General features: G+C 44.6%; 1 protein-coding gene across 1 annotated transcript; it reads left to right on the top strand.

Moving 5' to 3' along the window:
- The first annotated feature begins 3,676 nt into the window (after nucleotides 1-3,676).
- On the top strand, nucleotides 3,677-16,952 carry LOC109305671. The gene is made up of 6 exons (XM_019528703.1): nucleotides 3,677-3,892; nucleotides 4,729-5,001; nucleotides 7,350-7,607; nucleotides 11,367-11,504; nucleotides 12,133-12,243; nucleotides 14,010-16,952. The coding sequence occupies exons 1-6, from the start codon at nucleotides 3,808-3,810 to the stop codon at nucleotides 14,162-14,164; spliced, it is 1,020 nt and encodes a 339-aa protein (XP_019384248.1). The 5' UTR covers nucleotides 3,677-3,807; the 3' UTR covers nucleotides 14,165-16,952.
- The last annotated feature ends 10,973 nt before the right edge of the window (nucleotides 16,953-27,925 follow it).

Consider the following 27,925-nt stretch of genomic DNA (forward strand, 5'->3'; position numbering starts at 1 on the left):
TCCTTCTGTGCCCCTCATCAGATTTATTCAGCAACTAAATTAGAAATGTGATGGCAGAATAAAATGGATGAGGTCTATAATAAGTTGATGGATTTTGATTTAAAAAACTGGGGAGCGTAGAGTGGCCCTATGCCTACCTATCTATCTGCATGTGTGGATAGGTATTATTTACTGGCTACTTTCTATAAGTAAGCTTTTTGGGACAGGAATGGCATGTACACCTTCCTGCCAAAAGAAAGGGCCTGATCAGACTTCTCAACCTCCTAAGCACCAGAGCAGCCAAGACCTCCATATTGCATAATTCAAATGCCAGGATGCATAGCAGGGCATGTCTTCATGCAAAGCTAACTGCTCAATAGCCAAATAATACTGTGCAGTAGCGCATCACAACACAGACAGTGCTAATACACTACTGGGCAGTATTATTAGGCTACTACAAACTAGCATCACTTAAAAGGTGTTCACTGGCACTACTGTGCAGTAACTCCAGTTACTGCGCACATATTCATATTTGTATGACCATGTATTAAATAATTTACAGGTACTTGATTATAAAAGTACTTGTATAATCAGATACTTGTATAATCAAGTATTAAATAAATGCACAGTAACCACTGTGCACTAGCATCTCATGTAGGTGTACCCGCAGTCATTTATCCTATGTGTATCCTAAAGTTGCATCCATTCAGTAATTGCCTAACTTGGGAAGTGTTCAGATCCCATGCAGGTGTCTCTATATCTCCTTTTTAAATATCAGGTAAACTATGCCTCCATTTTTATCTTCTTGGTTCATCCTATGGTCAGTTGGAATCCATCATGTGCTTACTGTCTTCCTCCAGGGCTGTCTCAGTCAGGCCTGCTTGCTTCCTTATGTCTCTCCCCAAAATCTTTCTTGCAACTGCTACCTGCTCATTTTTATGTCCTAAGGAGGAAGAGCCTAGTACTGATACAGATTAATTTGAGCCTGCACTTGCTATTGCTGAAATGAACTGGGGTGCAGGCACTTGGGGAAGAGGAAAAGAAGCCTTTTCGTTTCCCTGGCAGGCTGACAAGAACTCCATCACTGGAAGAAATCTTGAAATTGCTGCTCCTGGTTCTTTTCCCTCAAGAGGACAGAGCATCCTGTGCTGGGGAGAGTTGATGGAGCCCCCATTACTTGTCCAGTCAGTAAAGAAAGGCCCTTCTTTTGAGGCACATTCCTTAGCACAGCTTCCCTCAGACTCTCTCCTCCAAGAAATGGTTATACTACCTATTCTACAGAAGATCTCTGCCACAATTGCCCATTAACTTTATGATGATAAATTTGATTACAAATCATTTTAATGGAGGGTTGTTTTGTAAACATATATCCATCATAAATGCTGATCCTGATGAAATTCAGCCAATCATAATCCTGCTTAAGGTCTCAACTCACTGAAGAGAATACCCATGCAGAGGCAGTGTGTTTACATAAGCACCTCCAAATATCTGAAACTTATTTGTTACTTTACTGACCTGCTCAGAACCAAATGCAGCCTCTATCTTTCTCTTACTTTATTAACTCCTACGGTACCTAAGTCACAGCACTCCTTTCTCTTCTAGTGTAGTTAGTGATGCTCTCAGCTGCTGCAGGAGAAGATAAAACATGTCACTTATGTTTTCTCAGGTAAAAGTGTTTAAGTTCACCTTCAAAACACATGCCTGTTTCATTTTTACATTCCTTCATGGCTTCTGCTAATAATCTGAAACCCCAAAGAAAGTGTTTTTTTAAAGTGTCTCTAGCAAGCTTTCAACAGCTTTACACTAAAAGGGGAAATGATTTCTCTGGGTGTCTGAGTGATTGCAGAGATGCATTAGTTAATGTCGGATACATCGATTCTCAACCTAGATGATGTGAGATCCTTTTTAGGGTGCTACAGGGTGTCACACAGTAATAGCACTGTTAGATATGTAAATACCTGCAGATGATATACGAGATAAAGCTGGAGATTTCACAGAGTGTCAAAAGTGTTCTGACCTGTTGTTGTCTTTCTCAGTTCTTTGCAACAGAAGAATTGCTCTATTATTTTTTCATAGTCAGGAAATGAGTGAAAGCCAATAGCTGGTATTTTCCAAGGGGTGCTGTGAGTCTAACTGCAATTTTGTACTGCACTTGCTTACTGCCTATGAAGATTCAAGAGGCAGAAAGAGCCCAGATGGATACTGGGTGATGTATGAGGCACCAGGAGTCAGAAATACCATCCCTTGAACACATAAAATGAGCTCATTTGCTGTGGAGTCACTGAGAAAGACTGAAGACAGGACACCGCAATGTCACAGTCTCAGAGTCACTTTTCTAATGGTAGAGCTGCAATCAGAGTGCCAAGTTCTTCTCTCATTTACACTGTAATTGGGCAAATGGCCTCATTGAAGGTGCTATGGTGCAATGAAAAGGAGACTGTAGCCCTGAATCTGCATGATTCTTCCCCTCACTTCCCAGTGCATGAAGCTTTTTGACTGGTGGTGGTTCTCTAAGATTTGTGTCTTTTCATTATTCCCTTTTTCACTGAAGCAGTACAGAGCTGCATCCCTCTGCTCTCCCTCTCTCTTGCCTCTAGCATAGCACAAAAGAATGCAACCAGGTAAGGAGCCAGGGAGCTGGCCTTAAAGAGTAAGAACAACCATGGGGCTGAAATGCATATCCAAGAAAGGTATTTAGCCCCAAGCGTGCAGTTGTCTCAAACTGCTGTTTTCCTCCATTAATTTTAGCTGTGCTGCAGGAAATGAAAGCACACTATTTTACTGTAAATGCCTTTTTCCCCCTCTCCCCACCCTTGCAGCTATCTGAAGACTCACATCACTGATCTTCTCACCAAGGGCTATTTCTGTCACCTCTTAGATCAATTTGAGTCTGTTCTGTGCACACATGATAAAGACAGGATGGGGCTTCTGTGGCCTTGAACAAATTTTCAGATTTTGGATAGCGAGAAGTGTTTGACTTTGTTAAGAGGTCTGGGGGACCAAAATCAGCTTGGACCAGCTTGCTGACTTGTACTGGTCTGGTTTGACTACATTTAAATGGCTATTTTTGAATGTCACACAGAAACACAAATGCTCTGTCCTACTCTGCAAAGCTTTCTTAAAATTACTCTGACTTCGGCAAATGAGGTGTATGTACTTTGTATGAAGTAATTCAATACTGTAAGAATATGGCACTCCAGGTGCATGCTGAAGTCATGGAATAAGCATCAACTGGCTGCGTCCTAAAAAGGGAGAATTAGATCCCATACTGTCCTTCTCCAAGGTGGGTGAGATGAGACTGATCTGCTTGTGAATATTTTACAATGATAAAAGGTGTTAACTGACCATTGGTGGGTCTCCTTTCCAACACAGCATAACTTCTTGTAAACTTTAGTCTCCACTGAGGTTTGTACATGGGCTTAAGTGGCACGTTTTGGTGCTGAAAAACAGCTTGCATTTGTATATACTACTTCCTTTGACGATGCCCACTCTTTTTTGTGCTGCTCTTTGAGCCAATAAAGACTGGGAAAGGCTTTGGAGGTTGGGCATCTTCCTCCTTTCCTCATGATTGGACTTAGCATTGGCATCTTCTTAAGCCCAGATAACTGGCTGAGACAGTTGGTCACCCACCCAGCTCCCAGCTACCTCCCCTTGCAAGCTAATTGTGGCTCGTGTTGCTACAGCATGAGTTCAGCCACCCAAGACCTTGCAGGTCTATTTTGATACATTATTCAATCTGGTCCGAATGTTCTTTCCCCCCCCTTGCTTCTGACATCATTTCCTGAGCAATATATTCATTTGACAGTGTAGTTAGATTCTCTTCTCAGCATGGGATGGAAGGAGCTCTTTAAAATGGATTTCAAACCTTCATTGACCCTGCACTGCATGCTGGTGATGATAACCATTATTGATGGTAAGTAGAGTTTTCTTTATGAAATTGGCACTGATTCACTTAGGTGAGTAGACGCCTTTGTTTTGCTGGGGTATCTTTTAAGCGTTTTGGGAAATCTCAGGATTTGGAGTCACTAATGCGTGAAAAGGGGCAGTCAGACATAAACTGATTGTAACTAACTATATAGAGCCTTGATATATGGCAGGGGTGAGAGCTGTTGAAACAAGAGAGGTTAGCGACCATTGTACTCAGCAGACTTGCTACAGCCGGAGATAGGAATATGGGACATTGGGGCTCTGTTCCTAACTCTCTGTGTGACCTTGGATCAGTCATTTAGTCACTGTGCCCTGGCCTTTACTCATTTGTAATTGGGATACAGGGATTTTGACCTAATGCAGTAGGATATTGTGAGACTTGAGTCAAGTTTGCAAAGGCATTTGAGATGCTGAGAGGAAATGGCTGTCGGCAGCAGTGGCACTATAAATCATGGCATTTCTGAACTAGATGCCAGCTATCTTTTTGAGCATCTGACTGCCTGCTTACAGCATCTGTCTTCCAACAATGAGGAGAGGAAGCAGTTGGTCATAGGAACTTGGAAGTAAAGAAAGAAGCATTGATCAGATTTTGTCTCTGAAGTGCTGGTTTAAGGTGTGTCTCCCACCTTGATCTTAGCAGGATTGCAGAGCTAGTTTTTGCATCAGATTTAACCTCTTCTCTTCCTCTTCTGTTCCTATGTTTCAAGTGCACCTAGCACTTGGATTTCCAAGGGCTCCAGCACTTTCAGCTGCCTCTGGTGAAGCATTTTCTTGGCGGGATACATAATAGAATTAGTGACTGTTTTCTTATTGTTATTGCAGGCTACAGTGGGACTAACATACCTGTCACCGGTGTCAGAGGCAGCTCGGTCACCTTTCCTTTGCGAAGTCAAGGCTTGAATGATCTCGCAGAAATAACTGGGCCCAAGTTTTACTGTTTGCAGAACAATGATACCTGGTCTGCAGACATATGTAGCAGGAAGATGCGTATCTGGGAAGGATCAATAGAGCTGGTGAATGTGATGGAGGAAGATGAGGGGCTGTATATATTTGATTTTGGAAAAAGAAATGAAACGTTCTTTCTGGAAGTGTTTGGTAAGTGAGCCTCATTTGGGATCAGTAGTTCTGGAACCTCTGAGCCTGACCAGAGGTTTCTGCTCCCTTGTCTTCCCCAGAGGCCAGTTTGGCTTGTAGTAACTTCAGGGGCATCTCAATTTGCTGGCACAGATTTTTCATCTTTGGCTCTGTGGCATGGAGTCATATTTCATAGGAAGAGTCTCTGCATCTGCCTTGTCAGTCTCCCCTTCCTGCTGAGACTACTTAGAGTAGAGAAGATGTCCTTAAGAAGATGCCCTTGTGGTTTGATTTCAGAGACAGCAGCAGGGACATGGTTTCCAGGGAGTTGGGGATGTGAGTCCATTTCCTTAGCATGACTGTTGGTGGTGGCTGTTGTCAAAAAAACCTATTGTCACTGCTGTCACTAACATCCCCCTTGTTGGCAGTCTTATGTGGGAGGCTACGGAGGGAGTGGGCCATGGAGACTGACCTCCCTTCTTGCCCCGTGAGGTGGGTCTTTCCATGTCAGGTTCTCTATTCCTCATCGCTCCATTTCTCTGAAGGGGAAGGCAAAGGGGTCTGAAAAAGGGACCTGTTGCTACCACCTGACTTATCTGTTCATCCCCAGCATGTGGTTTTATGCTTTGATGTCAGGTCCCTCAGGGTTATCACGCCAGTTAGAAGTTGGCAACACAGAGCCCTCACACTGTCGCTCTCCTTCCTGCCCTAACCATTTCTGCTTTTCTTGTTTGCCAGGTGGCCTAGCTCTGGAGTAGTAGCAGCCAATGCAAGTGGCAGCAAAGACCCTTCTGCCAGCTTTAGATTAGCAGAGATTCCCCAGTTGGTACAAGTCCATGAACCACATGAGAGAACCCCAGCCCACTTGAGGGGATCAATTAATCAAGTCTGCTGGAGCGTGGTAATTACCATGCTCCAGCAGACTCCAGCATTATGTATCAGCAGCCAACAAGCTTTAGTTAAAGTGCCCCCATCACCATTTTTCAGTGCTGGAATGCTGATACATGCGACATTTGAGGCACTTTAATTAGAGTAGCTCTCAGAGCTGCTGTACTTAAAATGCTCCCCGCCCCACCAAGAAGCACATGTAGAAACATCCTCTAATGTGAGGTACTAAATAAATGCACGTTAGGCTGCCCTACTACCCAGTAGTAAAAGTGTACACCTTTTCAGTGACACTTACATGCAGTAGCCTATTTTTACTGTGCATTAGCGTATTAGCATGGTTTTTGATGTGATGCTTTAGTGCATGGTAAAATAGGCTACTACACTTTCAAACATGTGTAGACATGCCCAATGATTACTCACTTTATATGTGTGCTATAGGCAAACTGAAGAGTGCTTTTGTATCACCTTGCACCACATTCACTGTAGAGTCTCATTTTCTTGTGCTTTCAGTTACACAAGTCATAGGGAGTTTTTTCTGCCAAGAGAAAATGAAGTTTATGGGATTATAATAGAAATGTCAAAGTGACCTGATTACAGTGAAGACAAATGAATCCTAGTGTCAGTGCAAACAGGCATAACTGCAGTTGATGGCAGGATAGAGTTCCTTGGCTCAAGGATCAGGGGTTTAGATTTGAACTAGGCAAATACCTGCTTTTCCCTGTGCTTCAGCAAATTTACTTCAGGTGTTTTTACCCCTTACTCATTTGCTTGCCAGAATATTTTGGGGAAAGAGTTTCCTGGCAGGACTGACACAATGAATGTTAGATGAATACTAGACAGTATTCAAAGATGATTTTTGAGCTTTTTTACATGAATATTTGCATAAAGGACTTAAGTATGATCTGCATGAATGCAATGAGAGAAGGGGCATGTGGTAGGTGACCTTTCAGTCCAACCCATACTTTGCAGCTGACAGTCCCAATGTAAAAAAACCCCAAAACGTTTGTAATGAGCCAAACTGAAGGGTACAGTCAGGAAAATTAAACATACCTGGGAATCATTCTTTCTGAGTAAATCATTCTTTTTATGTGCATACATTCATTGTTGCTTCTGTGATTATTTATTTCTACCAGAAAAGTATAGCAATGCAAACTTTTTGTGAAATGGATGGCACATTATAGAACAAAGGACTTTCAAGAGGATTCTGATCCACCAAACCAACACAGTGCAAATTTTAGTATCATATGTTCTCAACAAATTCTTACCAACAGACTATAACCCAGGAATGGTTTACAGGGTAGGGCAGGAAACAGTAAACCTGTTTTTTACCTGCCATTTCTTTCTTTCTTCTACGTGGCTGTGCCTTGGTGGTCGGTTTTCTGTCAACAGAAACGCGCCCTTTAGTTCCCATTCACTGCTATGTGAAATTAACTCTGCTCTCTGTTGTGTTTTTATTGGTCTCTCTCCTGTTGTGTGACTAGATCCAGCCCAAATCCCAACTGTTTCTATCCACTGCCATCCTAATGGTACAACAGAGTTAGTCTGTAAAGGGGATAGCAGTGCCAGTGACGAATGTAAGTGGATCTGGGATACAGTTCAGCCTCAACCTGAGCCTTGCATTAAGGATGATGGCAAGAGGTTAGTTTTGGAACGGCATGAGAATGGAAAAGTTGTCTGTCAGATTCTCAAGGGAAAAAAAACCAGGAAGAGTTCACCCATAGAACTGATATGTGACAATGGTGAGTATGGAGCTACAGTTTCTCTCTTTTTTACCCCTGTTATGGTAGGAGTTGAAGGAATTGTCATTGTCTGTATCTTCACGAGCTCTGTTACCACTTCACCAACCGCTTTTTATTCCTGCACCTCCTGTCTTATAAAATGAGTGCCCCTCATTTCCCCTCTGCTGCTCCACACTCCCACAGACATGTCTACAATGGATTCCCCAAACTGATGCCCACTCCCTTACTTCCAGATCACAGATCCTATATACCAGAGTGAAAAAGAAAGTGGGTTTCTTTTTACCTTGTTGCCCCTCAACCAATCATTCCTCCAGCAAGTAAGCAAAAGAAACAGTGCCCCCTATCCTAATCCTTGTGTTGCTGGACTCAGCTGCTGCATTTTGCCTTGGCTTTATACTCCTCATATATATCAGTTGTGCAAAGAAGTCTTCCAAGCTCTTCTACATATCTCCACACCAACTATTACCGTTAATGTTGTGCAAAAAATTCACCACGACTACTGGTAATTTTAGAGAATTTAGCTTTCTTTCACTATGGCCTGTGTCTGTGAACAGACCGTAATTTTATTAGTTTGCCGAATTGTTCACAGTTTCTGAATATATTGCATGAGCTGGTTTCACCCAATGGCTTGATCAGCAGCTGCTAATTGTAGGCCTGATGGAAAACTCATTGATGTTATTGGAAGTGCACCCATTGATATCTACCGGCTCTTGATCAGGCTCTGTGATAAGTCAATAAAGTATCTGATTGGCTATGTTTAGGGTTCATGCTGTGTGGCCACCTGTGTCCCTTAATAAAATATGTTTCCTGTTTCCTATGCAGAAACCCACAGAAGAATTTAATGATAGCTGTGCAAAATCCTGGTGAATAGATGAATATAAAATCCCTCAGGCTACCTATTGTAGATAAATACATGGAGAGACTGGACAAACTGATGACAGAGAAAATTCACCTTGGATGCATGTTCACATAAAACAAATTGGCAAAAATAATGTAAACTTCTCAGGTACAATGACAGGCTATCACTACAGGGAATCTGAAGGGAAAGCTGTGGGAGCTGAAGCCAGATTGATAAATTAGTTCTCTTAGTAGGCTGAAAAACTTTAAACAAACAAAAAGATTCACAGGCAGTTTAAAGCTGCTATATATTTTTGTAGGAAAAATCTTCAGAACTTTTGTGTAGTTCTCAAAAAAGTTATGTCTTTTTAGATGTATTCCCCCAAATGTTTATTGAAACTACCAGTAAACATTCATGTTTGTTGAAGAAAAATATAATCAATGGTTATCAAATGTATTACCTGCTGAAAACTTAATTTTAAATATATAAACTCTTTTGAAAATAGCTTCAGGAAATTTGTTCCTGATAAATATTTTCAAAAATGTATTTTACATTCTCCTTCTTTCAAAAAGGAGATCATGCAGGTAGGTCTTGCTTAACCAATCTTATTTCCTTTCACGACCAGGTGACCTATCACCTGGACAAGGGAGAAGAGATTGATGTCATATATCTTGACTTTAAAAAAAGCTTTTGATCTGGTATCCCAGGATCATCTCTTAGCAAAATTGGCTAACTGCGGTCTCGGCCTCACCATGGTCTGCTGGCTGGGGATTTGGCTCTGTGGTCAGACCCAGAGGGTGGTGGTTGACAGAAGTCAATCATTGTGGTGCCCTGTGACCAGTGGGGTCCCTCAAGGCTCTGTCCTTGGGCCTATACTATTTAACATCTTCATTAATGATGTGGATATTGGTGTCAGAAGCAGACTGGCCAAGTTCGCCAACAACACCAAACTCTGGGGTAAAGCGTCCACACCTGAGGACAGGCGGGTGATCCAGGCAGATCTGGACAGGCTCAGGAAATGGGCGGATGAGAACCTGATGGTGTTTAACACTGAAAAACGCAAGGTTCTCCACCTTGGGAGGACAGACCTGCAGCATGCTTATGAGCTCGGCAGTGCTATGCTGGTTAGTGCTACGGATGAAAGGGACTTGAGGGTCACGATTGACCACAAGATGAACATGAGTCTTCAATGTGATGCTGCGGCTGGTAAACCGAGCAAAACGCTGGCTTGCATCCATAGATGCTTCTCAAGCAAATCCCAGGACGTCATTCTCCCATTGTACTCGGCCTTGGTGATGCTGCAGCTGGAGTATTGCGTCTAGTTTTGGGCTCCACAATTCAAAAAGGACGTGGAGAAGCTTGAGAGCGTTCAAAGAAAAGCCACACACATGATCAGAGATCAGGAAAACAGACCTTACGATGAGAGGCTGACGGCTATGGGACTCTTCAGCCTGGAGAAGCGCAGGCTCAGGGGTGACCTAGTGGCCACCTATAAGTTTATCGGGGTGACCACCAGAGCACCAGAGCACCCCAAGGGATGACAAGGTCGAACGGTCACAAACTCCTCCATGACCATTTCAGGCTGGACATAAGGAAGAACTTCTTTACTGTCTGAGCCCCCAAGGTCTGGAATAGACTGCTGCCGGAGGTGGTTCAAGCACCTACTTTGAACGCCTTCAAGAGACATTTGGATGTTTATCTTGCTGGGATCCTATGATCCCTGCTGACTTTCTTCCCCTGGGGCAGGGGGCTGGACTCGATGATCTTCTGAGGTCCCTTCCAGCCCTAGTGTCTATGAAATCTATGAATCTATGGACCTTTCATTCAGAAAAAATGATATTTCAACATTTTCATGTAAATATGTTTCCACATTTTGACCAACTGTAATTATTAATGTAATTTCAAATATTTGGCATTCTATATCAAGTTTAGCCACTGCAATCTTAAGTGAGGTGTACAGACTAAAAGCACCCCTTATTAGACTCAACATATGTCTTGGGAAAATGACATCTCTTAAGTTTTTATTCATTTTTCAGTTCTGGAAAAATAATAGAGCAATTCTTGTGTTGCAAAGAATGTAGAAAGACTGCAGCAGGTCAGGATGTTTGTGACACTGGATTTCTATTTGAAATCTCTGGGTTTGCCTTTGTTCTAATATTGTGTGACACCCTTAAGAAGATCTTACAGCACCCTGGGTGAGAATCACTGGTCTAGATAGACTGACTGACTATTAACTGGCCATACAAGTTACCATAACACGCCACTGTAATTGGCTAGATAAGCTACGTACATGGAGAGAAAGACTTGCAGACAATTCAAACTGAAAGAATAATGTGTAAGGGACTACATGTTGAGGAAAATAATGGGGTAAAATTATTCTGAAGCAATTCCTTGGCGTCAGAGAATTTATGGCAGGGTTCAATGTGGCCCCTGAAGTATATCATATTTGGAAGAAAGAACTTTTGCTATTGAATGCCTAAAGTCTAAGCAGGTTGCATTCATAGAGAAGGAATACTTGAAAAGCTTACTTTCTGTCTAAGCCTATTATGCCATCTACCTTTTCGGTCCAACTCGGCCTCTTTTTAAAAGTACATTTGCTTCTCAGCAAAATGTGTGTAGCTGGCAGTCCTCCCTTCTCTTTCTCCCCTCGCTGTGCTGGTTTATATTTGCCAACCCATCTATGACCTTCTGTTGGCCATCTGCAATCTTGGTCTCATGGGACCGGGAAAGGCAATAAAGAGAAAAGTCTGTGAAATAAGGCTGCATCACATAGTTCATCCTTTCTCTTTAATCCCCACAAGCTACTTGCTTTCTCAGTGATCCCCACTGACTTCAGTCTGGTTGCTGGGCTTCTCTAGCCAGGGAGAACAAACCTGCTCACCCACCGTTCCTCTGCCTAACATGCTGCCTCCTTCATGCAGGAGACCTACTGAAGCACCCGTGGTTCTTTTACATTGTGGCAGGAAGTGGAGGGGCCGCCATTCTCCTGGCCGCTATTTTTTCTGCAATTACATGCTGCTACATGAGAAGCAACTACAAATTCATCCCCGTGCCTTCAGGTGAGTGGGAATTTCTCTGCTAACTTCTGCTTGGCAAAGAAGACTTTCTCCCAGAAGAGGGTGAACAAAGCCCTACTACCTGAAATGCTGAACTTAATGCAGCTTCCCCTAGGCATTGCATAGAGCTTGTGGCTGGGCCTGTCCTATCATTCCTCCCCTTGTCCCAAGGAAGCAGAGCTCTGCAGGAACCTGCTTATTGAAGGGGAAGCGTCACCTGCTGATGGGTTCCAGGAAAAAAAAAATCCTCCTCAAATTTGATAACAGGAGCTCCTCATGCTGACAGTGTGGCAAAGCTTCACTCGGAGAAAATTAATTAAGCAGTACTCCTCAGTCTGGGCCTGAGGTAGAGAGGCCCATTGGGTCCACTGTCAGGACGGAGCATTTTGTGATGTGCTCTTTGTGATACAGCCATGCTACCGTAGGTTGTGAGCATGTCAGCTCTCCAAGTGCTGGTAGGCTTTTGATTCCATTCAGAAACTTAAGGTTGCACGTTCTGAAAATGGAGCAAGGGCCATGTGAGAGGAAGACAAAGGTGAGTGTCACTGATCAGGCCTTGCAAGGACCATTCCCAGGAGGGTGGGACATGGGCGACTTGCTTCATTCAAGTATCTTGTATGATTTTTTACAGAGGAAGAAAAGGAAGAGGGAATGCCACTCTCAGCCACTGCCAACAAAGCAGCAAAGTGCCCCCCAAACAATGAGGCTTCAGCTGCCAAAGCTGATAGCCCTCTACATCCTGGTAAGTACAGTGTTTTCTTTTATGCTTGTCTGATATATCAGTTATTTAGGAAAATGGAGGACAGCATTAACTTGTGTTATTGATGGTAGAAGGAGCTGGCTAGATATCTTGGAGTCTGATGCACTATAAGTTGTTGTGTGATCAGCAGCAGTGCTGCCCTGTCAATACAACAAGCTGCAGAAGGATGTGTATTAGTCACCCAGTGATATGCTACACCGGTGCATTGTGGCCTCATGCCCATAACACCCCCAGGAAATGCAGTAGAAATACGACACATCACCTGGGAGTGAGTTGTGGCTAGCCGAGTATGACTCATTCATTTTAACGTTCCCTTTAATGTTCATTTTAACGCATATCTTTAGAAATAGTGTTAAGGTTTTACTGCAATCCTAACTCCCTGCTTTGCTCGTCTGGTATATTTTATAAGAGAGGCTCACACTAATATTGATCCTGCTTCTGGAAAGCATCCTTATTCCGGACAATACTTCAAATGTGATTAGCTCTGAGTACATATTTAAATCCTGTCGGACTCAAGGATATTTAAGTGCAAGTTCTACTTTCTTGAATTAGACCAGCACTTCCCAACCTTTTCCTCAACTATAACCCCATTTAAACACTGGAAATTTTTTGCAGCCCCAAAATAATGCAGGCAAGATCAATGCTCCCCCTCCGCACGGGTGGCACAGCTGGACCAGAGCCCCTTGTGGGGCAGGGGGAGGAAGCAGGCTGTCTGCTGTGGGCTCAGGGCTTCCCACCCTGCTGCCCTTCCCCTGAGGGTGTCTGCTTTTGAACATCTTCAGCTGAAAGGGGAGTTGGTACAACTGTGTGCAGAATGGGGGCAACGTAGTTCTGATTTTCCATTCCTGTTAGAAAGTGAATATTAACATCTGTCTGTGCTGAGATGCAGAGAGATGGAGTTGCAATAGCCAAGGCCAGAAATGACAAAAGGACAGAGACACAAATAACAACCAAATCTTTGCCAAATGTCACTGATTGGGAACAAGTTCACAACTGTTGTTGGTTGGAGGTTTCCATATGCACAGTGCCCTAGCATTTCATAGAGAAGAGTCACCTGTTAGGCACTGAAGTGCTGTGGTTCTTGACACCAAAAAGATCACTCAGCCCAGCATACCTTGCGGCAGGTAAGTTGGAAGGTGGAATGCTTTTACCTAAGATTTGAGGGTGCCAGGGAATGGGTGACCTGTGGTTGCAGACATTTTCACTTCTGCGCTTTCCCTTCTCTCCTAAACAAGAGTTCAATACATTTTAATAGCCTACAGTTGACCAAAGTGTGCAGTGTTCTTGCCTGACTCGTCAGAGGAGAGGTGAAGAGAGGGTGTACTTGGATCATGCTTTTGTGTTCCCAGACGTGGGGGAACCATGAAGAGAGGCCTCAGTCAAGTAGGGAGTGAGGACACAGTTGGTTGTTAGAGAGCTTTTATTGGCCAAACAACAGGTTAAGGAGCAATGCAGTGTGGGTTTCCTGAAAGACCAACCAGGCCTACGTTATGAAACTCGGCCTTCATACATAACAATGAACCAGTTCCAAAGAGTACTTGATTTTCTAGTTGCACTTTTGAACCATTCCAGATGGCTTTAAACCAGTTTAGTGGGCTTGTGTATCTGTTCATTTAAGGCTTAAACTGATTGAAATGTTCTGTGTATGTTTCTCCATGTACGTTCCCAATGGCTTGGGTGATGATTTCAGCAGAGGTTGTGTTAAGACAGGATAAAGCATTTAAAATTATTTCTCACTTCTTTTCCAGAAGGCAGAGGGGCCTGCCAAAGCCTTGAGTCAGATCTCACGATGGAAGGCAAGCCCAAGGCAGAGGCAAAGTCTGAACTGGATGCAGAGGTTGCCGTAGACATTGAAAACCAGGAAATGGAGTCAGATTCATTCCCCAGTCCTATTGACCCCTGATCAGACACACTCAGTGCCCTGTCTTTTGCATTCCTCAGTCACATTCCACATCAGAATTGGTCTGAAAAATAATCCCTGAATTAGAGGGGCCATGTCCATGAGATGACCTCATTTAAACCATCCTTGTGGCTAAAGTACATTGCTCTCATTGGCAATGGGGCAAACAAGTCCAGGCATATATAAGACTTTCCCAGCTCCCTGAGCCTTTGCCTATTTATAGAATTGCACATGAGCTGTGATGCCTTTTGTAAAGTTCTGAAACAATCTTGGCAGGTTTTTCCCCACTACAGTTGTCACATTTTTGCCTTTTTAAGATTCTTGGATGGTGCCCAGCCTGAAATGAGGATTGATGTAACTTTTTAATCTGAGTCCAAAACAGGTGCATGACAGAAGTCTCCTGAGAGAGCCTGTTCTCATGAGATTTTTCCAACATGTTTTACACATCAAAGAGCTTAGGAGAAGGCCCAGATAAGCACCGTTGTTTCAGGTGCCTATCTGAATCAAACTTCTAACTTCCAACCCCATTTCCCTCCAACCTTCACTAGTTACGTGAAGCTGAAAGATATGGTACCAACTGTGACTGTTGTACATAATGGAAAATAATGATTAATCATCATGTACATATTGCGTTGCTGCCTGACCTACAGGTGGCCATGAGTATTGATTGAATAGTGAGATGAGTGATTGACAGCAGGTCAATCTGGACTGCTTGCCTCTATCAGAAGGGCTCTGTTGCAGCTTGTGGCTGTGATTCTGAGAAGTTGGTTGGTGTCACCATCTAACAGTGCAAGGCCAAGAGCATAAATACCTAAAATGTAACAGCCTGGCCATTGCAGGCTGACCAGAACTGGCCAGCTGTGTGTATTTGGACTTTTTTTACTCTGTGTTATCTGTGCTGACAGTGGTAGTTTAGATAATTCCTTAAGTGGGTTTCACCCTAGAGCTGCTCTATATTGCATACATTTATTTTGCCTAGAAGAGACTGAGGAATGGAGCAACAAGTGTTTTGAGAGAGAGAATAGGGGCCTGTGATTAAGGTAGCAGCTGGCACTACAAGGTGGGAATGAGGGTCATTTGCAAACTTATATGGAAGCTGAGGAGAGGAATAGCAGCCCGTGTTGCAGGTCAGGCCTGTGATACATTTTCAGAGCTGAGGAGCTTGGTATCAAACCAAGAATAAAGATGGGTGCTGATGATCAGGAAGGAGGAACATTGGAAAAACTGCATGTAAGGGCAGCATTTGGAATAGCATGATAGAAAAAAGCAAATGGTGCAATGCAGCACTGATACTGCTGGTAAGGCGACCATGATGGAGAAATCAACATTGCAGCTTTACCACTTTGGGTACTGGTTTCCTCTATTTCATCACTGCTCAGTTACATTCATCCCAGTGTTGTACGGAAACGGAGGAGAGTTGTGTTTTTTGGATGCTAGCACCTCTTGTCTGCAATCATCAGATAAACAGAAAAGAAGCAAAACAGTCCCTCCCTTCCAGGCTGGGAGCTAGAGAGAAATGCATATTTAATTGAAAGGTCTTTTAGGTCCATTTTTAAGGGAAAGCTCTACGCCAGTGGTTCACAACCTTCTGGCCCTGCCCACCAGAAGAGTGGTGCCAGATTAGCCCACAGGAGCGATCCAGTGTGCTGGCTGTCCTGTATGCTGGATCTGGTTGTGTACTAGTCTGACCCTGTGCATCTGGATCAAGCCGTGGAGAAACTCAACAGGCCAGCCTGATCTAGCATGCAGGGCCACCTTATACAGCCCATGGGTCCAGAAATTTCACAGCAGTTAGTGCTACCACTGCTTCTTGCTGCCAAATTTCTGGATCCTGTGTGTGAGATGACAAGGCTCTGTGGGCTGGATCTGTTCCACAGTTGGGTTGAGCACCATAGCTCTACACCAGTGACAGCCCTTTTGTCTGAATGTTTCTCAGAGACGATTGCATTCATTGGACATGAGGCAGAGTGTGTGGCACCCAGTGTGCAATGCTATACCCTGTGCTTCATGGTGAAACCTAGGGATTCATGGGAACCCCTACCACTCCCATGCAGTGGGGGACTAAGGGGCATTTGGAGTGCCGGGGAAGTGCAGGCAGTTCTGGGGTTAGTGCTGGTTTTCTGCACTTGTAGGCAGACAATTACAGAAAAAAGGGTGACACCGACCCTGAGATGGTGCTCCCCCCAGAGTCTGTTGGTGCTCCAAATTTTACAGGAAAGTTTCTGAGATGCTTCAGTTACTGAGAGTTTGGAAGCAGGTTATAGGCTGGAGCTAAACTGATGTTTCCTGTAATCCAGTAAATAAAAGGAGAGAGGGCTTTGCTTCTGTGTGTAGTTTATGGTGCAGGATCCCTGCAAGGTCCTTCTTTCCCTTCTCTTGCTTCAGGAAACTCCTTGCTGACATCACTAGTGTGAGAATGTGTGTACGTGTGTGTGAACCCTGGAGTTGCTGTTCCCCATGCATTGCTGTTCTGGCCCAGGCTCTGGGAGGTGCTTATTTGAATGAAGGAGTTCGGTGGAAGGCCAAGAAGCCAGCCAGCCTTGGGTCCCTGCAGGTGGATATAGAAGACCATTTCCCTTTGCTTTCTCTAACACAGTGGTACAGGACTTGGGCAAAGATGTCTCTTGTCACAGGGTAAGGGCCAGAGGGGATTCATGCAGCTTTTGCATTGTAATTTTTTTTCCATATATGCTTATGTTTGGCTGCGGTTTTTTTTCGATGCTGGTTTTGTTCCTAATAAAGATACTGTTTTATAGCTGATTGTGGCAAGTTTCACATTCTGTTATTTGGCACATGCCCTTTTATTTTTTTCCTTGGGGGAACTTTACTAGAGATGAAAAGAAGGGAGTGCACACTTATATCAGCTTGGGCCTGTCTGACCATGCAATGGAAAGATGCTGAACTGTTGGCCTCGTTTCTAAATGAAAGGATGAATGGATCTAAGTATGCAAAGATTTAAACACTGAGACTTCATGAGAATTACTTCGTAAGTATGTGAAGATGATGCTACAGAGAAGTGAAATATAATTTGGTCTCATTTATTTGTTTGTTTGGTTTTGTTTTGGTTTTTTTTTACACGTGAGGCAGGCACACTTCCCTCTCCATCAGTGCTGACACAATGCCCAAGCCCAGGGGTTTTCGAACTTTTTGGGTCAGCTCCCCTCCCCCGGAGACAGTTTATCAGATTTTGGTCAGGATTGCTTTGTCCTCCCTTGCCGTATCTCTCTTCTCAGGAAGGCAGAAGTCCCTCAGCGGCCAGACGAGTAGGGGCCCCCGAGGCCATCCCAAGTACCCCCGGTTGAAACCCCCTGGCCTAGCCTGCTGCTCACGGTACTGTGCTGAAGGAGGTCCTTTCTTTCAGCTGGAAGTCAAAACCAATTCCTTGGCCATCAGGGTCCTTAAGCACTGTCTCTGCTCTGTTTCTCAGTGTGAAACAGGACGATAACTCCATCATCCCAGCCAACTCCTGACAAAGTCACAGGCATTTTGCTATTTTGCTCAGGATTCATTAGATGTGGGGTTCTTCTACATAGAGCTCCAAAGCTAGCCAGTATAGGTAGCAGGGTGGTCCAGCTGCTCCTTAAATTTACCAGATACCAGTTTACCCTTGGGACATATTTTTAATGGTATCAACCCCCTTTTCAATTTTTTTTAAAGAAAAAAACTGACCTGGAAACTGAGGCAGGGCTACAGATCTAAAAATTAGGCATCAGATCACTATGTTCACTATGATTAAGATGACAAAACATTTTACAAGTCAAACACCATATTTTTGGCCTTCTATGCCTTCCTAAAACATTCACTGTTTGGGATGAAATGCTGGTGATTTTATTCCTGTGAAGTTCCACTAAAATGTCTCCAAATTTTTAAAAAATACGATGGAATGAAAAACAACAGAGCACTTACATGCTGTTTTAAAAAAAATGGAATCAGAACTTCCTTGAAGAGGTCTTTTGCAGAAAAAGGGCCCAAAGTGTGAAGTCTCAATAGCAGCTTGGCCATAGTGTGCAATAGGCTCTACTTGGTCTTGCAGGAAAAAAAATACTAAAACAAGTTGCAGATAGATGCTTGGAGTTTCTTTCTGACCCCTAGTGAATACTGAAGTGGTTTGCAGAAGGGGACAGTCAGTAAAGTTACATGTGGTTAGCAGCTCCTAAAACCCCTTAATTTTGCATTAAAAATGTATGTGTTTGTGGGGGGAAATCAATGATGTAATAACAAGATTGACCTCCTGCTAGGAAGCTCTTGCTATAATTTGTTGACTGACAATTTTGCAAATTCTAAGCCTTCATTTGAAAAAAGTTACAGTTTTAGAATATTTTTTGTTTTCTTTGGTTTTTCTTTCTACACATGTTGTGGTCCAGAGCTGGACTGCATTGCTGCAAGCCCTCAAGTTTGCAAAAGGTTTTCTTTTATGATTAGCAGCTACACAGTGTAGTGACAGTGAAGTGCAAACTTCAAAGCCCAACTGGAACCACTGTAATAGTAACATTATCTTATATAAAAGGCAATTAAATATAAAAGTTTGTGCAGATATTTTAAAAATGAATATATAGCTTTAATCTAATAAAATAGCTCTGGGACCTGGCACTATGTGGTTGACTGATAAAGGATTGAGCAATGGTACAGTCATGCCAATAGGTGTTAGGCACTATATACTTGTCTTTCTGTCCAACTCTTTGCTGTTTTTTTAAAAGTACATTTGTTTCCAAGACCAATGTCTCTAGTCCCTCTACATATGCAGGCAAAGGTGTGTTGGGATCCAATGCACAATCCACACAATTGCCTCCTGCTATATCACATGTGCATGGCAGGTGTGACTATAGGGTTGCAAATCAGATCCCATCACGTGTTACTACTGGTGCAGGGGAAGCCCAATCCCAGGCTTCCCCTGTACCAGTGTAATAGGGAGCCAAAGACCACTATTATTTAAAGGGAAAGGCATAGCATGCTAGCCTGGTTGTGCAGGTGGGCAGCTAAGCCAAGGCTAGAAATGCAATAATAAGCCAAATGAGTGGTGCAGATTTCCAGGCAGCCAGAGGACAAAGGCTGCAAGCTGCAACTTTTACCCTTACGGGGGTAAACTGCAGCAGGGAGAGGTAAGCTGCCCATTAGGCAAAAGGAGAAAAGGAGTCTGCAGCTAGAGTAACTGACAGGCCAAGACCAAGAGGGCCAAAGCCTGTACAAGCTGGTGTGAGAAAATTTGGTGTGACATCTGTGAGTCATTGTTATGGTTATAGGGTTGGATGGAGGCCATGAACACAGCCCATAAGGCACCTGGGCTAAGTAGAGACAGTCAAAAGACCCAAGGCTGAATCGATTCAGTCTTAGCAGGTTAGTCTAAACTGGACAAATTAAATTGAAGCAGAAGTGAACAGACATTTACCTTTGATTGAGGAAATGCAGTTACATGCCTGCAGTGGCTCAGGCCAGAAGCCAGGGGGCACTAGAGCACAGCTGTGTGGCTGTGTGTTCACTTCCTCTTCCTGCTACTCCCAAGGTCTCTGGGATTTGCAGTCCACAATTACAGCAGCAGGACTCTGCAAGGTTGCTCATCACTTCCTCTTCCTGCTTCCAGGTACCTCTGGGATTTGTAGTCCATAGTTGCAGCCACCAGTAAGTTTGAGAGGGGGAAGAGGTGTTTAACTCTCCTCTCTGGCCCCAGACCCCAGCTGGGGTTTGCTAGGGAGCAGAGGGGTGGGACCAATCCTGCTCTCTGGAGCAGACAGCCCAGTCCAGCCCAGTCCAAGGTTGTAAGGCATATTGGGGTGCTGGGGGACTGTGATTATGTTGAATCAGGAAGGGGTCTGGGACAGAAGTTTCATAAAATGGTTTGATCCAAATCAGTTAAGTCTGATACTACATTCAACCAGATTTATCTTAAACCAGTTTCAGCCATTTTGAAAGTAGTTTATGTGCACTGAGCTTCCGTTCCTTTACAGGTTTAAACCAGTTTCTGCTCACTTAAACTGGTAACTTCTGTCCCTAGCCCTGGTGTTCTAGGACACCCATAGGGCCAGAAGAGTCATAATTGATTGCCCAGTGACAAGTCTGGAGTGGACTGGACTCACTCTGGGCCTTCAGGGCTACTTCCCAAACCCTTTGAGCAACATCAAGGCATGGCAGGAAAAATAACAGGGAAGAGCACTCCGAGGGGCAGAGGGAGCAGAAGCCATGTGTTCACCAAGGGGCATATTGACACCGCAGGACACGGATCCTGTCACGACCAGCAAAAACCAAGGTCCTGCCTGGAAGTCCCCTCAGTTGCCAGGGCTTCCAGCTGCAGGGATGCCCCAGGCACTTCTGCTGCTGGGAAACTGCAGCTGCTATGATCTCTCAGCTGCTGTGATGCATGGTGCACCAACACAGCTAGGAGATTACAACAGCTGTGGTCTCCTGGGCCCCTGCACCTGGGAGTGCTGTCATCTGGGAGCTTCCAGGCTTGGGGGTGCACATGAAACCCCCCAGCTAGCAGCTCTGATCAGCTGATGGGGCTCCAACCACTGGGATCCCTGTGGTAACTTTGTAGGAGCTTCCCATTACACATATTTCATGGACTAACTTTGCAGCTTATTCCTCTTTTTATCACTCCACTAACAGATTGAATGCTTTTTTTGGGTGACCACTTAAGGCATGATTAGCTCGTTAATTGCATCTTAAGTGTAACTGTAGATGGAGCCTCTGAGATACAGGCAGCAGAATGAGTCTCAGCGTGGGCTCAATTACTGAGCTATGCTGACAGGAACAGATGTAATGAGGTGGTTTCATGCCAAGAAAAGGCATGGGGTGCAGAGCAAGTGGCACATGCACCATGGCCTTAGGTTTTTTATTTGGTTTAACTGCACTCTTTCCATTTCTTGCTATGACTTTTCCAACATTGTGCCTTCTCAAACAACCAGCTTTAGCCACAAGGCATAATTCATGTTTAAACAGCCCTTCAAAGGCAAGCAGCACTAAAGGTGAGTTAATATGCACTGCCACACGAAGGATCATAGAGCCCTGCCTGATACATTGGGTGCACTTAATATCTTAAAAAGCCCTAAAATGTTCCTTTTCCCCTGGAAGCCAAGACCTGCTGGCATATGAGTACTGTGTTATCTCTGCTGTCAGTGTAGTAGCAATGCTATCTGAACTCACGCTAAGTAAAGTGGCATGGGTTAGTAACTAGGGAAATGACTTCCAAAGAAGACAGGTGTTGCTTGAACTGTTGTAGGTCAGCAGTTGTCAACCTTTTTTAGGCAGCAGGCCAGTGATCTAGTTCAGGTCAAAGGCTGGATGCAGCTTTTTCCTTACATTAGCATAGGGAAAGTGCCCACAGCCGGCACTTTGCCTGGGGTGGCTGCTGTTACCCTCCTCCCCCCGCCAAAAGAATGGTGCTACATTCGAGGGTCAGATCAAATGGCTCCATGGGCTGAATCCAGCATTAGGGCCATAGGTTGCCAGTCGTTGTTGTAGATAATTGTGGATATCATTGTTTGTGTCAGTGCTATCCAATGTGGCAATATGGTGATACAGATTTTTGTGTGGCTTGAGTTCCTTGGCAAAGCATCAAGGTCCTGTCTGCTCATGATCACTGAAGATCTGCTTTGCTTTTCATAAGCCACAGAATGCAAGGCATGTTCCAATGTAGGAAACTCTGCCCAGCTTCCGTACTGTCAAAGCACCTCCAGCTGTGTACCTTGCTGTTTAGTGTTGCTTTATTCAGATTGCTGCTTCTGCTCATGATGTGACTGCATTTGTGTGGTGGCCACAGTGAGAGCCCATTGTACCTTCTCAGTACAAGAAGGGTATCAAAATGTAAAGAATGTTATTTATTGATTTGATCAGAGTGTGGCAGGGCACCTGTGGTGCCTGCCACTTTAAGGGCCTGAGCAGGCAGCTGAGCAGCCGCACCGCCAATCAGGAGAGTCACATGGCCAGCAGGTGGCCACTTGATTGGAAGAAGGGCGTAGTTGCTAGGAAATAAGAGCAGACCCTGAGCAGTAGTGCCAGTAGTTGCTGCAAGCAGCTGGTGGGAGAATATTGCCCAGCTGGAGCTGCTGTTCTCAGAACATCTGGAGGTAAAGGATGGGAGTTATGGGACTGGAGGAGGTTCCTGGTCTTGGGGAGTGACCTAAAACGACACCCTGCTAGGGATGGATGGTATGTGGGGACTTTCTATGGCAGGGTGGTTCCCAGAAAATGCCACACCAGTTGCATCCCTAGTGAAAGTGTGAGTATAGAGTGCCTTATAGCCTCAACCCCCACAACCTAGTGGGTAACCCTGTAGTAGGGACAGGAAGGGTCCAGGCGCATCTACAGAGACATCTGAGACCCACTGGGCATAAGACCCTGTTGCCCCATTGAGGGGATGGAGTCATGGCCCTAGTGAACAAGCGTATAGTGTGTAGTAGGCCGTGTAGAGTATGGTTCATAGGGGCAGCCTGAAATGCTGTGCATGATGGCATGGAGTAGGGTCGATGTGACCTAAAGGACTGCACTTAGGCCAGCCCCAATAATTCAGTAACACAAGTCCCAGTGAGGGGGCATGAGTTGAGGCCCTAATGAAGGGGCATGAGGCCAAGGTAAGTCTTTGGATGCCTCAGGCCAAGTTTGGGTTAGAGGCTGAGTGGTACAGCTCAGCAAGAGTAATAGTGGGTAGTTTGGGCCAGTGGCCTAGTGTAACCCAGCAATGAGGCTGGGGGAGTTAGGAGAGATTTGGATGCCATCTGTGAGGCATGGGACACAATAAAGGGAAGGTCAGAGCTAGGTATTATGCCATTGGCATCGGGCATTAAAATGGGCAGCCTCCCACCTTATTAACAACTCAAAATTGGTTTCATCAAAGGTGAGACAGGTGAGCAGACTGCCCTAGACAGGTGGGTGGGCCAACACTGTAATTGTCAAGATGGCCCCCTGGCACACAGAGATCCAGAAAAAGTTGAGATTTTCACCAATATTTCTTTAACCCTGTACAAGAGCTGCTTGAACACCCCAGTCCTGCCTAGCAGTTGATGGGAGAGCAGTGCCCTCCTCTGGGCATTGGAAAAATGAGCTGTGTTTTCTCTGCCTTGTGGGTGCCAGGAAATGTAATAAGAAATGCAAAGGGTTGGGGAGATTAAGGATAGACTTGAGACAGATTTACTGAGCCCTGATTCTTGGCTTTGAACTCCTGTCCATCTGCTGCTGAATCCTGGCTGAGGGATGTCATTTTTTATTGGGGAGGTGCCACTCAAAAGCCCTGTGCCGTGTCAACAAGGTCAAATAACTGCACCATGTGGGCTCGTACCATCTGTGCCATCTTCTGCCTTGGCCTCTCACTCTCTGGGCTAGTAAGGGTGAGACTTGCAGCAAGTGAGTCCCTTGGTTTAGCACTGATGGCTTTATCCTAATACAGTTTATATGTAAAACAATGTGATTATTTCATTCTGATGGAGTAAAATGTTTCCTATCATTAATGTCAAAACATGGTAAAATATTTAACATAATATGGCAATTAATGGTTTAATGCAATGCAATACAATAATAAAAGGTAGGAATAAAAAATTAAAATTATTCTTTCCCCCTCCCCTCCACCTTTTAAATTTTCATTAAAACCAATACTTTCCCAGAGACTATTCTGATTTTAATATAACTGCTTTTTCCAAGTGAAGGGAATTGGTGCTGAACTTTTTCTCATAAGTGCATGGCCCTTTCAGTGCTATGTTCTAGATTGGGGTTTCACTGATAGTGAGCCAAATTTAGCAGCTTAGTCCCAAGGTGGGCCAGGGGTTACTGGCAGTTGTTAGATATTCTACCACAAGATGGCAGTGGTTCATCCTTTCACAAAATGTATTAACTTTGGGATGCATAAACTTCCATGCCTAGGCTGTAGCCAGGAACCACATGGTACCGGAGCAGGGGTGGCGGGGAGATTAGTAGCAGCAGCAGGTGGGAAAGCAGGGAAATGGCTGTGGTAGACAGGTAGGAATAGGCAGCAAGCTGGTGCACAGAGCACAGTGACATCCAGGCAGGAGTGCGGGGCCCGCGCTGGTGCCTCTGGCCACGGCCAGCAAGGGTCCAGAGTGGCGTGCAGGCTGACAGGGGCTTTATGGAGCAGGGCTGGGCTGTGCCAGCAGGGAGAGGGGGGAGCCAGCCTGGCTTCACAGCCACTGCCAGCCTAGGCCTGCGCTCCTGCTGCCCTGCTTTGGGCCCTGCTGGCCCTGGCCACTGGGGCACTGGCATGAGCCCTGCGCTTCTGCCTGGCTGTCACTGCACTCTCGCACACCCGCTCACTCCCATTTCCCCTCTGCCTGCCACAGCCATTTCCCCATTTCCCTGTTTACCACCACTCCCCTCCACCTTCCTGCCAGCCGCTCTGGCACCAGGTGATTCCCACCTGCAGTGCTGGGACTATAGGAGCTGGCTCAGTTAAGCCCTGAGGACATGGGTGATCATGCATGGTCCTCCCCTGTCTCCTCCTCCCTGACCGCCCCCACTCCCCCCGATCTTAGCTCAGTGTCCCTCTCTGGTGGAGGCAGGTGAGCATAGCCCCAGAGTCCAGAGGGCAAGGCAGGCCTTGCTGCTGCAGCTGCTGGGTCCTGTTGTTGGCTCCTCCTGGGTTCTACTGCCCCTAGCTCCAGTCATCTTTGACAGGCAGCCAGGGGCAGATAAATATTCATTTTCTAAATTTTTAGGGGCCCCATGGACCAGATAGAATGGCCTGGCAGGCCAAATCTGGCCAGCGGTCCCTATTTTGCCTGCCCCTGGTTTAGGGGGAAGATGTAGACTAAACTTTGGCAGCCCTAAGGAGGCAACTAATATTGGGTGAGATTCAAAGGAAGCAAATTTGGAGCCTGGATTTCCTGTTATCTGTGTATTCCCTCTGAAGTGGCTGACACCGCCCAGAGTTTGAATGTTGTTTATTTATACAAAAGTGCTCAGAATTTATACAAAAGTACTGAGCAGATAATTTTGAATAACAAATACAGCAAGTTAAAGTGGGTGATTATCTATTTGTATACAACACGCAAAGAAAACAAAGTAAAAAAAAACAACAACGGTTGATTGAATAAATATTTTACTGCTCATTATTTGCTTGGTTAAGTTGCCTTGCAAGGGCAAAATATGTGTTAATAATTAAAGCAATTTGGAAGAGACCCTCCATCTCAAAATGTGGCAAAATGGACCTACAGTCTACTTGAAGGAGCTGCCAACACCAACTCACAAGACTTTGGGTCATACTAGAACTAAAATACTAAACCTCAGAGTGATATTGCAAACAGAGAGAATGTTTTCTTCTCAGAGGGTGGGTGACCAGCCTCTGTAATTATTTGCTCCAAAAGTGACTAGCAACATCTCCATAACAGGATTAGATTCTAGGTATTTGATTGTGTATCTAGAGTATCATGGTATGGAAAGGCAAACAGATACCTGACCACCTAACAGCGATGCTTGATTTAAATTTAACTGAACACCAGGTTTGAGGGGGCAAGAGATTTTCCTATGGGGTATATGGACAGGAGCCTTTGGGAGTTTGTTTCCCCTCAAAGCATCAAGTGGAAATGTCCCATTAAGATCATATGGAAATATCCTGTAATCACAAGGAAACTGATGTTGGATGGACATACTCTGGATACACCTAAGGCTTGCATTAAGGATGTTTGCATGAGGGTTATTTTGGAACCAAATATGATGGGGAAAATCAGTCTGTTGCATTCACCATGGAGACAGTAGTAGGGAGAGTAGCAGTTCTTTCACCCATAGAACTGGTGTGTGACAGTGGTGAGTGATGGCAACTACAGCCTGAGATTTGAAGCATTTATCAGTGGCCATACTTGCAGGAGATCTTCCTTCACTAGTAGCCTTCTGGGTAATACAAAATGTCTTCTTTTAGAAAACAGCATCTGCAGGTTTTTTTTAACACAATCTAGCGAATGACAGCTGAGTAATAGAAAAGAATTATTTGTTTAAACTTTCATTTTTTTTATTTGAGGTTTTTATAACGATTCAGTCCTTCCATTAAAATGCAGAAGTTCATCTTGGAGATCCCTTAAGCAAAACCAGGGGAAGCCAGATATGGCACTCCTGATATTTCTAATGTTTCTTCTGTGAAAGACCCTTTCCATCTTGTATTATCCCTTTATGTATTACATACAAGATGTGGGGAAAAGTCACAAGATGAACTTTTGAAAAATTCTTTGCAGTATAGCTGGATGTAGAGGAGAATATTGCACGCAACCCATCCTAAGGTTACAAAAGCATCAATTACTGTAGCTATGTCTGGATATAAACTATATGACTGTACCCTCTGTACAGAGGGAAAAGGCCATACTATTCACTATTTAAAAAATATCTGTCAGATGCACTGGAGATTGCTTTACAGAACAATTTACTGTGAAAAAAGGAGATGATGACACTGAGACTAAGGAAGTAGCTGGGGAACATATAGGGAGGGAGGCAAAAGCCGACTGGAAATAGGAAGACTACAAGGAAAATGTGTCCCTCAGTTGTAGTCATGGGTGGAGGCTGACAGCAGACTAAGACTGGCTGAATGAGTGAGCAAACTGAAGAGGTGGTGATAAGGTCAGAGAGATTGCTTGGAGTGGGTGCAGGAAGTGTTATATTCTTTTTATGGTTCCCTTGATTCCTCTGTTGGAAAACTAAGGCAGCACAGAAGGCAATCAGATAAGAAACAGATAGAATATAGATTTTTTTCTCTCTATCCACTAAGGAATTAAGGGATGAGAGTGGCTGTAGTGAGAAGAAATTGATACTTTATTATCTCTTGCTCAGTCTTCCAACATTCCCCATTTCCTGAAACGGGGTCATATCCCCAGCATCTATTGATGGCATTTTTTAGATCCGTCAGTTATTTTAGGGAACTTGAGAGTTACTTATTTTAACACAAAAGGAGATCATAGAAGATAGTGATGAGAGTGAAGTGGTTAGTAAGAGATACAGGCAGAAAAATGATACTAAAGTCAAGAAAAAAATCCTTCTTTTGACTCTAGTGGATTTTGGATTGGGGAATTACATCATGGCAAGAAAATAGCAGATGAATGCAGGCCAATTTATAGTAACATAATGGGCAAAATTTACTGTTGGTGGAACTCTACTGGTGTCTCCACTAGAGACCTCTTCAGGCTTTCTTTCAGCCCATGTCTCCATTCTGTTGTGCTGATGTTACTCCAGCATAACTATAGGTCAGATTTTAAAAGGTTTGTAGGTGCTTGTATTCTAAAGATTTCAATAGGAATTTGATGACTAAATAACTTTAAAAATTGGGGCCTGTACCAACTTCAGTGGAGTTGCACAAGTGCCTGTAGAAAGTGGTGTCCTTTAACCATGCTAGCTTGCTGGATTGCTTGGGTTGGGAGCATCTTTGATCTCTTTGGCTGTGTCCAGAGGAGCATGCATGTGCCTCCTGCCCCGCCTCAAACACCTTTGAGGCGGGGCAAGAGGTACGTGTGGGAACAAAAAAATGTTCCTCGCACTGCAAGTTTGTCGCATGGGGAGAAAATTAGACCTCTGGATATCCAGGGGTATAAAAAAAATCAAAGCTTAAAAAAGTGGAGCAGGGCACAGGCCTGGACTGTGCCCTGAGGTAACTGGAGGCTGGTTCCTCCATGGAGATGCTCTGGCTGCCGGAGCAGCTCTGTGGTTGGCCCCTCGCCCCGGTGCTGAAACACACGGCCAGCCAGGCCATGCGTTCAGCAGCAGAGCTCCAGCGCTGGTGAGTAAGGGGTCAGGGGGGCTGGAGGAAAGGGAGGGGACCATGGGGGGACCCCTGCCAACCCCACCCAC

Source organism: Crocodylus porosus, unplaced genomic scaffold (assembly GCF_001723895.1).
Source record: "Crocodylus porosus isolate Cpor-Errol unplaced genomic scaffold, CroPor_comp1, whole genome shotgun sequence".
NCBI classification, from domain to species: domain Eukaryota; kingdom Metazoa; phylum Chordata; order Crocodylia; family Crocodylidae; genus Crocodylus; species Crocodylus porosus.